The sequence below is a fragment of the Arabidopsis thaliana genome, chromosome 5, assembly GCF_000001735.4.
Source record: "Arabidopsis thaliana chromosome 5, partial sequence".
Classification (NCBI taxonomy): Eukaryota; Viridiplantae; Streptophyta; class Magnoliopsida; order Brassicales; family Brassicaceae; genus Arabidopsis; species Arabidopsis thaliana.
This window is the reverse complement of record NC_003076.8, coordinates 3,501,558-3,516,024: the sequence shown is the minus strand read 5'-3', so window position 1 is coordinate 3,516,024 and position 14,467 is coordinate 3,501,558. Positions and strand designations below refer to the sequence as shown.

The window sequence follows — 14,467 nt, the reverse complement described above, 5'->3', positions numbered from 1 at the left end:
GAACTATAGCAGAGAATGATGAGTGAGGGAGATTTTTGAACTGATGAGGATTAAATCAGTGTTGGTAGAACGGAGTTGAAACGTGAGTCAAGTGAAAAGCTATATATGGGTGAAATAAAGCATTTAAGACTAATTACAGGACAAGAGACGAAAGCTATGAATTAATGTGTCGGCATCATATGAAACTAGCTTGTAGCTAGAAACGTTTGAACTTTATAAAATTTATGATTTATGGATCGTGATCATTGAGACCGTTGAAGCAAGACATTGGTATTTTTTTGGAGCTAAAACACAATTTTTTGGGTATACAACATCAACATATTTATCTTTTTCAAAAAATATAAAAATATTTGTGTAGTCATATTCATATAGTATTAAACTCATGTCGAGAAGAAAAAGGTTTTTATTTGTATAGTATACTTTTAGATAGAACACAGGAACCTGATTCAGCTACTGGAATTATATATGAATATTAATAATTAGAAGAATCAATCTTTACGTTTCGACTAATTATGAATTAGGTTAGGAAAAAAGAACCTTTAGTGTCTGGAAATAGTATTAATCAAAACACAGAGATTCTGGTAAGCTGTCACGGGCATAGTCATACAAAGCTGGTTTAAGATAGTGGATGCCAATTATCGTATTATTTATCCACAACATTTCATTGAAAAAAGAAGTGGAGATACTGAGGATAAGAGTGTGACTGTGTGAAGTGAAGTGAAGTGGGGAAAATTGAAAAAGAAAAGCGAAGCAAAAACGCTTTCTCACATGTTTTGACGTTTGTGTTGTTACATAGTGATACCTACCACTTGCCACCGGTCGACATGTCTCTTTCTCTTCTGATGCCTCAAATCTTGCTCGTTTTGTCTACTATACATTTTTAGTGTATTATACTCTTTTCTACTTTTTCCCTTACAACTATCTCTAGACTTGATCTCCTATCGAGTCACAACATTCAATATCAATCATCGTCATTGATTGTTTCCATTTTAGATATTTGTATCCACCATTAGTCCAGTACATTTTCTATATAAATCCATAGTGTTTCTAATTAACAAATGTATTATGATATGTTTTAAACATATATTTTGTAAATTGTAAAGGTGTAATTTTTTTTTGTCAACTGTAAAGTTTGCTTTATCAAAAAAAAATAATATACTTGCATCGTGTCCCCAACGACGAATATAGATATGCCATAAAAACTAATGAAATCGTGACGTCCTCAACTTGCAATTGTTACCGTACTACATAGATGAATTCCTTCATCGCATATTAAAAAATATCTTAAAATATAATATTAAGATGTAATGTCAAACTTCATTGAACGTTATTTCCTCGTATTGGTGTTCGAGGAAGAGCTTCTTCTCCCATAAATATCCTAATCTTTTAGAGAAACACCAGATGAATCGAATATTTGTATCAATGATTATCCTAATATACTTACATATAAAAAAATCAGAAAATGTTCCTCATAGATTGGCTAACGTGTAACAGAAAGAAGCGCGCGATAAACTAGAGAGAATGTTGAACTTCTTTGTCGTCCTCTCTGTTTATATTCTCTATCTATCCTCCAGTTACCCACTAACACTTTTATTTTGTGTACTTTTTCTGCGTCACTTTCAGATAACGAATCTTTGATATCTTCAGCAATTGTGAATTGATTTTGAAAAGAAAAGTATTATCTATAAGGACAAAAGAGAAGAAGAAGAAGCAAATTGTTTTCGTCGCTGCTGCAACATAACGGATAACACAGAGTCACAGAGAGCTAGCTGTCTTTTATGATTGGGCCAGCTCTAAAATGCTCCTCTCATATGACTGTCTTGTAAGTAGAAGACAAGACCAATCACAAAACCCCACAACGTTCACAATGCCACGTCATGTGCAATCTTATTCTACCTAAAAAGAGACTCTCTCAACTCATACATTATTACCACCACTAATCTAGCTATCTATCTCCATGAAGGATTATAATTGAAGCAAACCTAAATGTGTAAACGGAATTAGAACTAAAGTTATTTATAATCCAATTGATTTTATTATGGTTAAAACAAAACAAAGACCTATGTTTTACTGTAGTCGAATCAAACCAATCCAAAGAAATCGCATTTACTTAAGTTTTACATTGTTAACTAATAACTCGGTCTTAATTGGAAAAACTAAATTTTAACTAAAAATAAAAACAAACTTCTAAAACTATAACTTTTTCATGATCTTATATGGCTATGAGGTATGAACCATTATGTTAATGATTTGTGCTAGTATTGTTGTTAATTATTTCACCAACTTGATTATAAAAAAGAACAAAAAAAAATCTGATTATAGTATGGATAGAAATGGTAGGTCATCACTCAGGTTCAAAACCCTTGCAAGCCAGTTTGTTGATAAAAATGAAAAGTGTTAATCGGCATCCTTAGAAACAAGAGGACTATGTATGAAACGTCGGCGAGCAAACCCTGTAAGGTAGAGAGTCTAGAGACAATGAGGCCCATAATGGACAATAAAGAAAACGCAGGAAAGGGGCCCAAATTGAAAAACTTTATAATCCCTTTTAATAATTTTGACAACGGCGGAGATAATCTCTTTCTTTCGTTTGCTGGCGACCTTCGCAGAGTTTAGATTTTGGCATTAGGGTTAACAATTCCACATAAAAAGTGGTTCCACTCACAAAACAAAACAAAAAAATTGAAACCATTAATTGAGATAATATATTCAAGCTAAATTAATATGTATATTTGTGTAGATTACGGCCAATGATTGCACAAATTAAATGCATAACGAGAAATTTCCATGTTATTCACAAGATATAATGATGGATTGATGGTGGAGAATGGAGATGGCAGTGAAGACTGACGATCCTATCATAAAGTCCATCTAAAACCTCATATTACAAATCATGCTTTGGGGTTTAATTTTGTGTGGCCCTAATCATTACCAAATATGAAAGCCATACCATGTACTGGCACAAAATTACGTCCTACGTTTGTTGTGTAAGAATTCTTTGTCTTCATGCCTCCACCTTTCTATAAAGCTTTTGGATCTCTACATGCAAGCTTGATCTCAACGGTCTCTTCCGCTGTTTTCACCTGCATTGCTTCATAAAGAAAACCCTCCAAATTTAATGACTCCATATATCTTGAAAATGTAACTAAACATTAATCTAACCATACATAAACAAGCTAAACTTTGTCACACCTAACATATATATATTTCAGAGATTGTATCTTATCGTGTGATCATATTTTGTCTTTTCTTGGATACTCTTCCTATAAAGTTATGTTGGTGCAAAGTACCTTCGGCGTTTATTCTTTGAGACGGTAGAAGAAGATGGATTGCTATGCCAATTCCTCTTTCTTTGATTGATGAACCAATTGTTTATCTGTTTGAGCTGCAAACCCGTCTCCTGCACCAACCTCGCCTTATCTTCCTCCTGTCAAAATTTACATGATTCATTTAAAACTTAGGAGATTGAGAAAGCATATGAAGTTGCAAAAATGATGTAGTCAAAGATTTTCGGGACAGAACTAGGTAAAGACCCACGAGGCGTGTTCATGCGAGTGACTGAAGAAGTAGAAAGAGGGAACTCACAGTAGGGTAAGGCCACTTAGAATGAGATTGCCACCATGATTTGAGAACAGAGGTGGTGTCTCCTGGTAATTTTCCAGCTCTTCTCTTCCTCAGTATCTCCTCTCTTATGTCCACAATTTTCTCCTTGTAACCCTTTTCACAAAAACATGGGTCAATATCATTAGTTAAGCTAACTATATATAGTGTGTACCACAATTTTCATGCATATAAGTGCGTGTAAGTACTATGTAGATGTTGCAAACTGACAACTCATCAAACAAGCTTCAGACAATTAAAAATCATAAATTCATTTGAGTCTTTTTGTAGATCAAAAATAAAGTTTTGACAAGTTCTTGGTTGATTGGACTAAATAGAAGCATATTTACTTTAGCTACAACGATATATAATAAGGTGTGAAGGATTTGTTATCATTGATCTTATATATGTGTAGTAGTAAATGATGGATATAGTATATTTCACTAGTTACCTGCTTGAGTTCATGTTTGAGTTCTTGTCTGACTCGTTCCATCAAAGATCTCTCGCTCTCAGTGGGAACTAGAGGACCAAACCCTAACCCATCTAAGCTTCCATCAAACAAATGAGCATCACTCTCTACTTGCTCATCTTCATCCTCAGACATTGTTGCTCCTGTGCCTTCACCAGGAGATACCCCTGTCTCATTCAACAAAACAAGTGTTAAATTAAAACCTCAAGAAGTAGGTACTAAATATAAAAAACAGCATTGAAATGAGAAATAAAATAAAAGAACCTTGTGTCTTTTACAATACTATAGTGAAATACAAAAGTTACCATAACAGCTAAATGACAAATTAAAGTTGATAATTTAGTAGAAGTCTTAAAAACTAACCTGTAAAACTTTGAAGCGACTGTTCAATCTCCCAACAGGCCATAACAGCTTCCATTGCATGAACACGAACATGCTGTTGCAGTTGTTCTTTGAAAGAGCAAAGCAATAGTACATAATGCGTCTGCACAAAAACATGGAAATATCTTTCAGACAACAGATACAATCATACAAATACGTCCATGAACAGTAAAATATGGGATATAGATACAGAAAGTGACAAACTAGTTTTTGTCAGATCACTGTATCCGTAACTGCAATCAATGAAATTGCTCAATCACTTACACTCAGCAAAAATCTATCTCAAAATAAACCTTATGCTGTCAAATTACTACTGTGCAAAACTAATATCCAAATTTTTAACTGACGATTTATCCAACCCACTGATCATGTCTGTCGGTGCAAAGTACAAGTCTAGAAAGAATTTTTGATTTTCTTCTCTAATTTACTTTTATAAATTTGGAGATAATTAACAACAAAATATTCAAATTTGTCAAACCGTTTTAAATATAAAAGATGAAAGTAATTTTTAGTGATTTTATTTTCCAAAAGAAAAGAAAAGGAATAAAATAATGGGAATTGAGAGTGGTAAGAAGGAAAGAGAAGTTAAGTTACCATGAAGTGGTCAAGCTCCTTGTCATCGCCGGCGAGGAGTCCTTGAGCGGCTTCTAAAGTTGAGTACTTAGCCACGACGTTTTGAGACTGAGCAAGCTGTGCGTCTATCCTCGGAAGCTGATCCACCGGCGTTGCGATCCTCAGGCACGCCACGTGTGCCGACAAAAGTTGCTCGTATAGTGGATGAGACAGTATCTCCGCCTTGTGTCTCGCATTCTGCCACCTCTCCGCCTCCTTCTTCTCTCCGATCATTGACTCCTCTCCGCCGGGAACGTCTTCGATGACGTCACCGGATGTTTCGTTGTTGTTGTTGTTTGCGGTGTTGCCTCGTTGGAGGAAGGATGAGGATCGTGAGAGCCACTGGTTAGCGGCGGCGGAAGAAGGAGAATCGGAGCTTGTAGCGGCGGCAGAGGCAGCTGTGTGGAGATTGAGGAAGTTGTTGTCGGAGCGGAGGAGCCAATTAGGGGGTGCTGATTCTTGAAAATGTTGTTGCTGCTGCTGTTGCGGCGGAGGAGGAGGCTGATGTTGTTGTTGGTCGGTGAAATGATTAAAGTGATTGTTATGAAACGCCATCGTTTTCGTGTTGAATTTGTTTTTGAATTTCTGTTTCGGAGAGGGAAAGATGAATTAAGAAGAAAAAAAGAAGAGAAATTCTTAGCTTTGATGTTCAGATTTATCAATCAATTATAGAAACTTTCTTCTCTAAAACAGAAAGAAAATGAAATATAAGGGTTTCGATGTGTATGTGTGTTTGACGGTTTGAATTTTATATGTAGCTTACACCAAAAAAGACGATTTATTCCTATATTTATTCTTCTTCTTTTATTATTAAATTGTAGAGTACCAGCTTTTTGGTGATCCATAATAAATTGGGATTAGGTCAGATTACTAACATTTACAGCGACAACAAAAAGTTTTATCGTTTTACAAAAAAAAGAGATGGTAGAAGTTGACGGCAAAAGAATGATACGAATTACGAAGTGACAGTAAAAGGAAATAGCTGCATCACTTTTTCTTCATTCGTTCCTAACATTTTTTTCTGCTTATCAAAAAGAATTGCTCATTTTTGCTCTATTTGTTTTTGGTACCAAGCAAAAGTAAATAAATTACACAAATCTGCAAAGGATTTTAAAACAAATTTTGAAGAATATCGGAGGAAAAAAAAGATAATTTGTTAAAGAAAAAGGAGAGTAGACGAATGGGAAAAAAGCAAGGAAGGAGGGGACCATTAATAATGACGTCACTACTCGGCGCCAAAAATATCGGAGGACACGTGTCGTGATAACGATTTCCTCTAATTGTGGTCCCTGAAGAAATTGGCATGCGATAGATCGGATAAGAGAATCCAGCCGTACAAATTTAAATTTTACATTATTTTGTATTTAGTAACAAAAAAAATACAAACGATTCAAAAATTTAGAGGTGTGGGGGACCAATTTCAGAAATTTGACTTAAGCTTATAGTTGCTGTCTTATCAAAAAAGTACGACAAATTTAATCCCATCATCAGAAAAAACATAAAATTTGCATATTAATTTTGGTATGAACTCATGACTTCTGCTAAAAAAACATGATTACAGATACACGATATCAAATGTTTGGCATACACATATTATCTAGGAATAAATATTTCAGATATTATAGAAACATACATATACTTATACTTTGTTAATTTGATCACTAAGCATTGACAAAATAAACAAATAAATAGATTATATACTTATGTTACAAGCATATAAATTTTTGCATGTGGTTCCAAATGTTTTTAATATGAGAATTGGAAGCAATACAATATAAATATCCATCGATTTGTATCAAACCCATCTAATGTACTTATTAGGAATGTGATGCAAAACAATTCGTAACCGTCTAATTAAGCTCCATCACTTAGACTAGTCTAACCTATATCCACGACCACTCCTGTCTCTACCTTGTTAAAAGTAATTTAACTTTAACCTACTCATACTTTGATCAAGCTTCGTTACTCATACTTTGATCGAAGTTGGTTTCTCTATCTCGTATACCAATTGTTCAGTTTAAATTTATTCTTTGATTTTGTATTCATAAGAAAAGTTAAATCTTTTGTTGTCAAGTCAAAATTTAACCGGTAAAATTGGCATTAATATATGAAAGTAGACATTTCTTAGAACTATCCAATGATTAGTGGTAATTTATTGAAGGTTGGTGGCCATTGACTGCTTCCAAGATTTGGCCATTGAGTGTTCTATTTGCGTGCGATACACGCGAGAGAGCCGATGAATGAGACTAAACGACAAAGTTGAATCCACCAAAATATCCAAACAGTAAGGTCTGAGTGATGATGAATAAAAGAGTAGAGACATGTGTCAAGTAAACTTCCAGTGTGATAAGGTCTATGTTTCGTGTGGAATCAGCTAACACATGATTGGACAAAGAGAGTCACATTAACGATCACAGTCGTCCATTTCACAACAACTCTTGTCGTCCCTACACTCTTTTCTACGAGAAACGACGAAGTTCCCTACGGCCTACGGCTCCAACTAATCACTCCTTCATTTTTATTTTTATTTCCTTACCTTATGGTTAGTGAAACATGAAATATATATATAAAAATCTTGTAATTACAATGTGCCAAGTTAATTGTAATCACCAGTAAATCTTGAACTCGTGATATGCATTGTGCTTTCGGACCTCGAGATTACTGATTGAACGACCACCACCGATTATTTTTTCTTTTTTGAATAAAAATCACCGATTATTTCTTATTTCACATTCACATAAACAAGCCTTGGATTTGGACCTACTTAATTATATTGATTGTCTAGGACCAAAGCTAAGAGTAGGGTGGTACAAAGAATCTTAATCAACAACTTGTGCTGTCTATATTAGGGACAGAAACAAAATCATTAATTAATTAGTTAATGATAATTGGGGTTGTTAGCAAAAATCTTGTCTAGTTTACAATTTTTTTTTTTTTTTAAATAGTCATTGATACATAAGCCAATGAATCTTCTTTATGGAAACACTAATCTATAGTGGTTTGCGATTGATTTTTAAACTTTATTGACTAACAAGATTATTAAAACCGTGCATTTGCCAATCAAACAAACAAAAACTAATATGGAACTTATATGAAAATTTTATAATATATAGACGCAGCTAGCCTTGAATAAGTATGTGATGATCGTAGAGATTGTATTTGATCGCTGGCCTGGTGACTTGTCAACTATCGCCATTTGATTATATTTATCAATATTGAACACAAGAACTTAACACACAAGACAAAACAATGTCATCTCAGCAAAATAAAGATATTCAGTTTTGTTGGAATTTTTTTTTTCTTTCCTAAAAGATGTTTGTAGAAACAGTGAATCTAATACGAGGATGATGCTCATAATGATGATGCTTTCTTTTGTTAATTTGTTTTGTTGTACACTACTTGGCTTGTGATAGATGAAAATTACAAGGAACCTAACAATATAGACAACATATACATCAAAACATTGAGTTAAAAGAACATAAATACTTTATTTTATTATAAAGATAGAGTAGAGAAAGAACATAGGAAGCTTTTTGTCAGGTTTGTGGATGAAAATGATGGAACGTAAAGGATGTTTTCTCTTCATCTTTCACTTTGTTTTGTAACGATGCCAAAGTTGTTCCTATAGTGAATTACTTTCTCTTATTGCTTTGATTATTGTTCGTAATTCACATTATAGCGTATTAGAGTAAGTCTAATACGCCCTAACAGTTCCTTTGTTTGAGAGAATTTTCTTACATAGGATTTTTCTTTTTCTTATATCTTATAATTTTTTAGTAAGTCTAATACGCCCTAACAGTTCCATTATATTAATGTATACTATAGAGTTTTTCATGTTCACCGCGATCATGTACTATCCAGTTTTTAATAAATATACGCATTGAGAGGGGGGAATGTTGTTGGATGAAATTTATTGAGAGAGATAACTGGGTTATGTTTTCTTTCAAAAGCAGATAATAAATTTTTTTTTGGTAAAACAATATGTTATGTGAAAATAGATATACATATAAAACAAATTTTAATTGGTTCAAGATTGACCATATAATGGCATGCACTCATATCGTTAATGTCTCAAAATCCATATTCAAAGTTGTATAATGCATGTTATTAACAATAAAACTGGTTAATTAAAGATATTGTGTAAGTCATATCGGTACAAGACACAAAAACCTCATTTATCAAATTTTATTAGAATCTGATCTTCTGCTCCAAAAAGATAGAGAAAACAAATCGTAGTCCCCTCCATGATATAAAAGAAATCTAAATGATCATATCAAATAATAGAGAAAGTAAGGGAAATGTTCAAACGATCCTACAAAAAGAAGATAGAAACGTTTCAAAGTAGACAAAACGGAGAAAAGAAGAGTGATTTGGCCTCTCTTGAGAAAGAGAGATTGGGGTTATCCACATTGCTGAACAAGTCTTTGGTTCTTCTTCTTACTCAATTAGTTCTTTGGTTTTGGTGAAGACATTGTTGTGTTGTGACCATTACTTATTGTGCCAAAAGAATATAGAGTTATGACTGGTGAAAAGTCTCCTTTCTTTCTATAAAAATACTTTATTTTACATGTTTCTTACAACGTTAATTTTATATATATTTTAAAGGATATCTTTGGACAAATAAAAGATAAATTAAATCAGCTATGATGCTTATGTTTTTAGTGACGTACTGATGTGTGTCTCTTACTCGTTAATATAGTGTGATGTTGAGTATGTATTGTTGTGAGCATGTAAAAGTTTAATGAGTTCCATGTCCATGTTATTTTGAAGTTTCATGAGTTTCTTCTCATTTTAATTAGGGTAATTTTTTTGAAAAAGTTTTGTAAATTTAGGATAATTTGTGTATTAACACTAGTTATACATATATAATATTTTAATATTGATGGATAACAGATTAAAGAAAAAAATATGTCATACATAATCAGTGAGTCATGCAATATATATATTTTGTCAGAAACAAGAGTTCATTCTTGATCAAATAATGTTGTAAATGTGTCCCCATCCAACCTTTCTCTTATATAACTTTTGATGAGATGTATAAGCGAAATAAGTGTAGTATTATAAGCTTTTTATCTTATTATATACTTTTGAATTGTACATTAGTGAGATGGAGACGTGAGAATGTGGCCATATTCACATTTTTGTAGATTATTGACAATGAAACGTTGAATTGTTGAGGTTCTTAGAGTATATATTTAGAAGAATAAAAGATAAACACAGATGAACTAGGATATATAGTAATATAATCACTTTTTACTTGTGTTAATAACATGGATTATTAGGTCTAAAGTTGGATGACGACACAAAAAATAATATTAATACACTAAATCAACAATAGTATTGCCTCAATAGTACAGAGTAACATAAAACATGTCATATGTCTTGCTAATATAAGAGTGGCGTAAGTGTCCGCTTCTCTTATTAACACTCAAAGTTAGGCTTTGTCCACTTCCAAAATTGGACCACAAAACATCAAAAGAAAAGAAAAAGAAGAAGAATTTTCAATGAAATTAAATTCTGTAATGGACCACTTCTACACTCTTCTGCTTTCTTCTTCAATGCTTCTCTGTGTTGTCCATATCTCTCCGCATTGTTTGCTTACTTTTAGTTATGCATTTGCCATCTATTTGGGAATCTTAGGCCAATCTGAAGTAGCATATTTACTTATCTCTTTTTCTTTATCTTTTTGGTTTCATTAATCTTGGAATCCGATGTGGCTCAAATTGTACTCATTGAATGTTGCAAGGCTATATGGGAGTCAACAGTTTGGGTTGGATTACTATATTCTTTGCCCTCTCAGGATCATGGTAAAACCAAATTAGTTGCAAGCTCAAAGTTTTATAACTTACGCATATTAAGTTTTCGTTGGTGACGATATAATGGTGGAGCTATTATTATTAGCTAGACTCAAGTCCTAACTCACATTTGTACTCAATTTGACACAAATTAATTGACAATGCACCAAATCTAAATTAATTAATAACTCAAACTAAAAAAATGATTCAAAATAAGCTTAAGAAGTTAAGCAAATTACTCGACCTATTCTGATTGTGACAAAATCAAGGTCCGTACCAATTTAATAACTAAAATCATTTAGTCGGCGAGTACGGCTACCTTTGATAACAAATAAGTTATTTCTGGCCCATATTCACTCTTTGGGCCGATCTCTTAGCCTCAGCCCACGTTTAATTAGAAAAACAAAGTAAAGAGATTAGTTATGTATTATCCCTTTATTCATATGCAGTAGAGTTATATCTTAAGTAGCCATCTAAAATATATGATTTCTTTCTGTTTCATTCATATCAACATAATCTGATCCGTATATATCACCGGGACGTATTTTTGTCTAGATATATCTATTAAAATTCGGATATTACTTGGGATAATCTTTAATCGTTCCCTAAATATGGTTAAATATGAATATTTAAAGTCCAAAGTTAATAAAAACAAATGCAATTTTCACTTCAAAACTTAATTATTCTTCAGTAGAATATTCAATAGATTTTACACCAAGTATTTTTTGAGTATTAATTATTTATATATTTTTGGACAAATTTTGAGTACTAATTATATATATATGTAATTTATAACAATTGTCGCATATAGGAATAATCATTTTTCCCCCCAGCTGGACTAATCATTTATTACATAAACTCTGATTTGAATGAACTTTGTATAGTAATTACTCAAAAAATATTTATTACTAGCTATCAAATGACTGTTACGATCGCAACCTAATATTTCAATTCAAAACTGAAAGGTACGTTAATGGGTTAACACATTCTTTTTACTTAACTGATATTTTTAGTAAAAATAAACAAAAATAATAGGGAAAATTGAACACAAAATGAAAAGTGTTCTCGAGTTTTCTTATCACTCCTCATAATTCATAATAAAGATTTATATAACGTATTTGTAAGTTGTAACGTTCAGGATTTTATGTATTATTATGTCATCGTACAACAATGTTTAATTTTCCGGCTTTTGCATGAAAAGTGAAACCTTTCGCAAACGTGCATGAGATTCAATCTCACCTTAGATTGTAAAAAGAAAAAAAAAAACTAAAGTAGACGGAAATCATAACTTAATATGAGATCACTCATCACTCAAAATAAGATTACACAAAGTAGAAGAAAAAACTCTGACTATCAATTGTAGCGCATAAACTTGGTGTTCTTTTGATATGAAAAGAAACATGAATATGAGATATCTAAGTTCTTTTTTAGTTTTAAAAAAACATAAAATTAAATAGTACTAAATCACTAAAATAAATATAAGAAGAGGGAATTATCAATATGATAATGAGATCTCATACATCATACGGTAGCTAGAACAATGGGAACCAAATGTTGCTACCTTGAGTAGAACCAGACAACATTTCTATCAGATCCATTTCTCTTCTTTCGCTAGTGGAGTTAGCTTGGGGCAAAAGCAACTCGTTTTCACCGGCATGCTCATTGTTGTTGGAAGACAGAAAAGTAAGTGAAGAAGAAGACGACGCCGTACCGTTCAACAAATCAGATAAGTAGATATCAGATGCGAGGTGGGAAGAATTGGCAGGTTCTGTGACCATTGCTCCAAGATGTGTTCCAAAAGTATTGTTGTACAAGTTAGGTTTAGGTTTAGGGTTCTCGATCATAAACCCAGATGAAGAAGACTGGGTTATCTCCGTACCTTGGCTCAAATTGATGTTCTCGAGCGAATGGTTCTCAAAGATATTTTTCAGGAAAACAAGCTCTTCGTCATAAGGATCATCCAAGAGTGACGATGTAGAGTCTTCAGAATTGAACTGATCATAATTCGAAGTCGAAAGAACATTGTTACCACTAGTAGTCATGATGTTCTCGCCATTGTTCTTGTCATTATTCTCGATGTTTTTAATATAGTCTTCGAGAATGCGCGGCCTTTTAGCGGATGGAGAGAGATCATCAATATCGCTGTTACTATCCGCGTTTTTTGAACGCTTATGTTTGCGTTTTGAGTTTTGGCGTCGTTTTGTCGCATTCCAATGGTTCTTGATCGAGTTTTCGGTTCGCCCTTGTATGAGTTTAGCGATCTCTGCCCACTTATTCCCGATTCTGGTGTGTGCTTCCACAAGAAGTCTCTCTTCTTCTTCACTCCAACTATCTTTCTACAAAACCAAAACAACAAATATGTTTACATATATATCCGAAGTTTTAAGTGTAAGAATACAGATCTATATGAAAACCTTGATATCAGGACGGAGATGATTATGCCATCTCTCACGACATTGCTTGCCTGCTCTTCCCTCAAGCTTCTCCGAGATTACTGCCCATTTCCTCTCTCCATGTTGCATCACCAACTTTATCAACTTCCTATATACATATATATAATGATTATACTCATTTTTTTGACAAAAATAAAATAAAATATATATCATATATAATGCAAACACAGTATTATGTAGAAGCATGAAGATCTACATATATAATTATAATATATAGTATATATATATACCTGTCTTCATCGGCTGTCCATTGCCCTTTGATGATATTCTTGTATGGTTGCTTCTTTGTTATATCCTTGCAAGTATAATCTTTAGCTGCACCTTTAACGACGATTTCTCCAATAACGGCCAAGTTTTTCTCCTTCCTCGGACCAAACATCATGTTCTCTTTGTTTTCATTTCTAATCTCAATCGCCCTTGTCGTCTTCACGATCGGTCGGTCTATAGAACGTTCTTGTTTCTTGAAGCACAAGGCTTCGTTCTTTTGGCCGTTCAAGAATCTCTCAACCGCCGTCAACGGTGGTGCAGCGCCGTGAGCGAGGCTCTTCTCTTGAATTTTCTGTTCTTCCATGGAAGAAAAAGGAGAAAAAGTTTAGTGTAGAATGGGGAGGTGAGACGAGAGCACAAAGGTGGGATAAAATTAAGCTGGTAATAAGGAATATGAGAATTTAATGGGAGGTAAAATAAAATGCACACTAATTACTAAATAAATTTCATTAATTATATTGACTTTTTAGTCAAAAATAGTATAACCCTTATAATAGTAAAAAATAGTCCTTCTAGTTATCGATACTTTGTAGTTTATAGAAATATATCAACTACACATCAAAAGTTATTACATGTATATATCTTAGAAGTAAGATAAAAAATAATCAAGACTACAAAATCTGAGACTTAGGAAAATATCACATATGGATTTTATCTATTTGACACTTAATATCGATCAAGTCAATATTTTTACGATGCCATTAATCTTTATTTAGATCAATATCTACGAACAATATAATGATATATTAGTCACATTATAGAAGTTAGAACAATGTTTAACTAAATATTTATGAATTTTATAAAGATTGTTCGGCCATAAATCTCACGTATGTAAGAAAATAGTGGGGATAATTAGTGAGTTAATAGTATAGGTTAATTGTTGAAACGTG

At 33.0% G+C, this 14,467-nt stretch overlaps 2 protein-coding genes across 2 annotated transcripts; both read right to left on the bottom strand.

Moving 5' to 3' along the window:
* Nucleotides 1–2,283: 2,283 nt before the first annotated feature.
* On the bottom strand, nt 2,284–6,192 carry KNAT4 (homeobox protein knotted-1-like 4). The gene is made up of 6 exons (NM_121144.4): nt 5,045–6,192; nt 4,433–4,553; nt 4,052–4,236; nt 3,586–3,717; nt 3,291–3,427; nt 2,284–3,091 (listed from the first exon to the last, which is right to left on the bottom strand). The coding sequence occupies exons 1-6, from the start codon at nt 5,615–5,617 to the stop codon at nt 3,058–3,060; spliced, it is 1,182 nt and encodes a 393-aa protein (NP_196667.2). The 5' UTR covers nt 5,618–6,192; the 3' UTR covers nt 2,284–3,057.
* A 5,998-nt stretch (nt 6,193–12,190) lies between these two features.
* On the bottom strand, nt 12,191–13,933 carry MYB64 (myb domain protein 64). Its single transcript, NM_121143.2, has 3 exons — nt 13,541–13,933; nt 13,272–13,398; nt 12,191–13,193 (listed from the first exon to the last, which is right to left on the bottom strand). Exons 1-3 carry the CDS (start codon nt 13,879–13,881, stop codon nt 12,390–12,392), a joined length of 1,272 nt encoding a protein of 423 aa, NP_196666.1. The 5' UTR covers nt 13,882–13,933; the 3' UTR covers nt 12,191–12,389.
* Between the last annotated feature and the right edge of the window lie 534 nt (nt 13,934–14,467).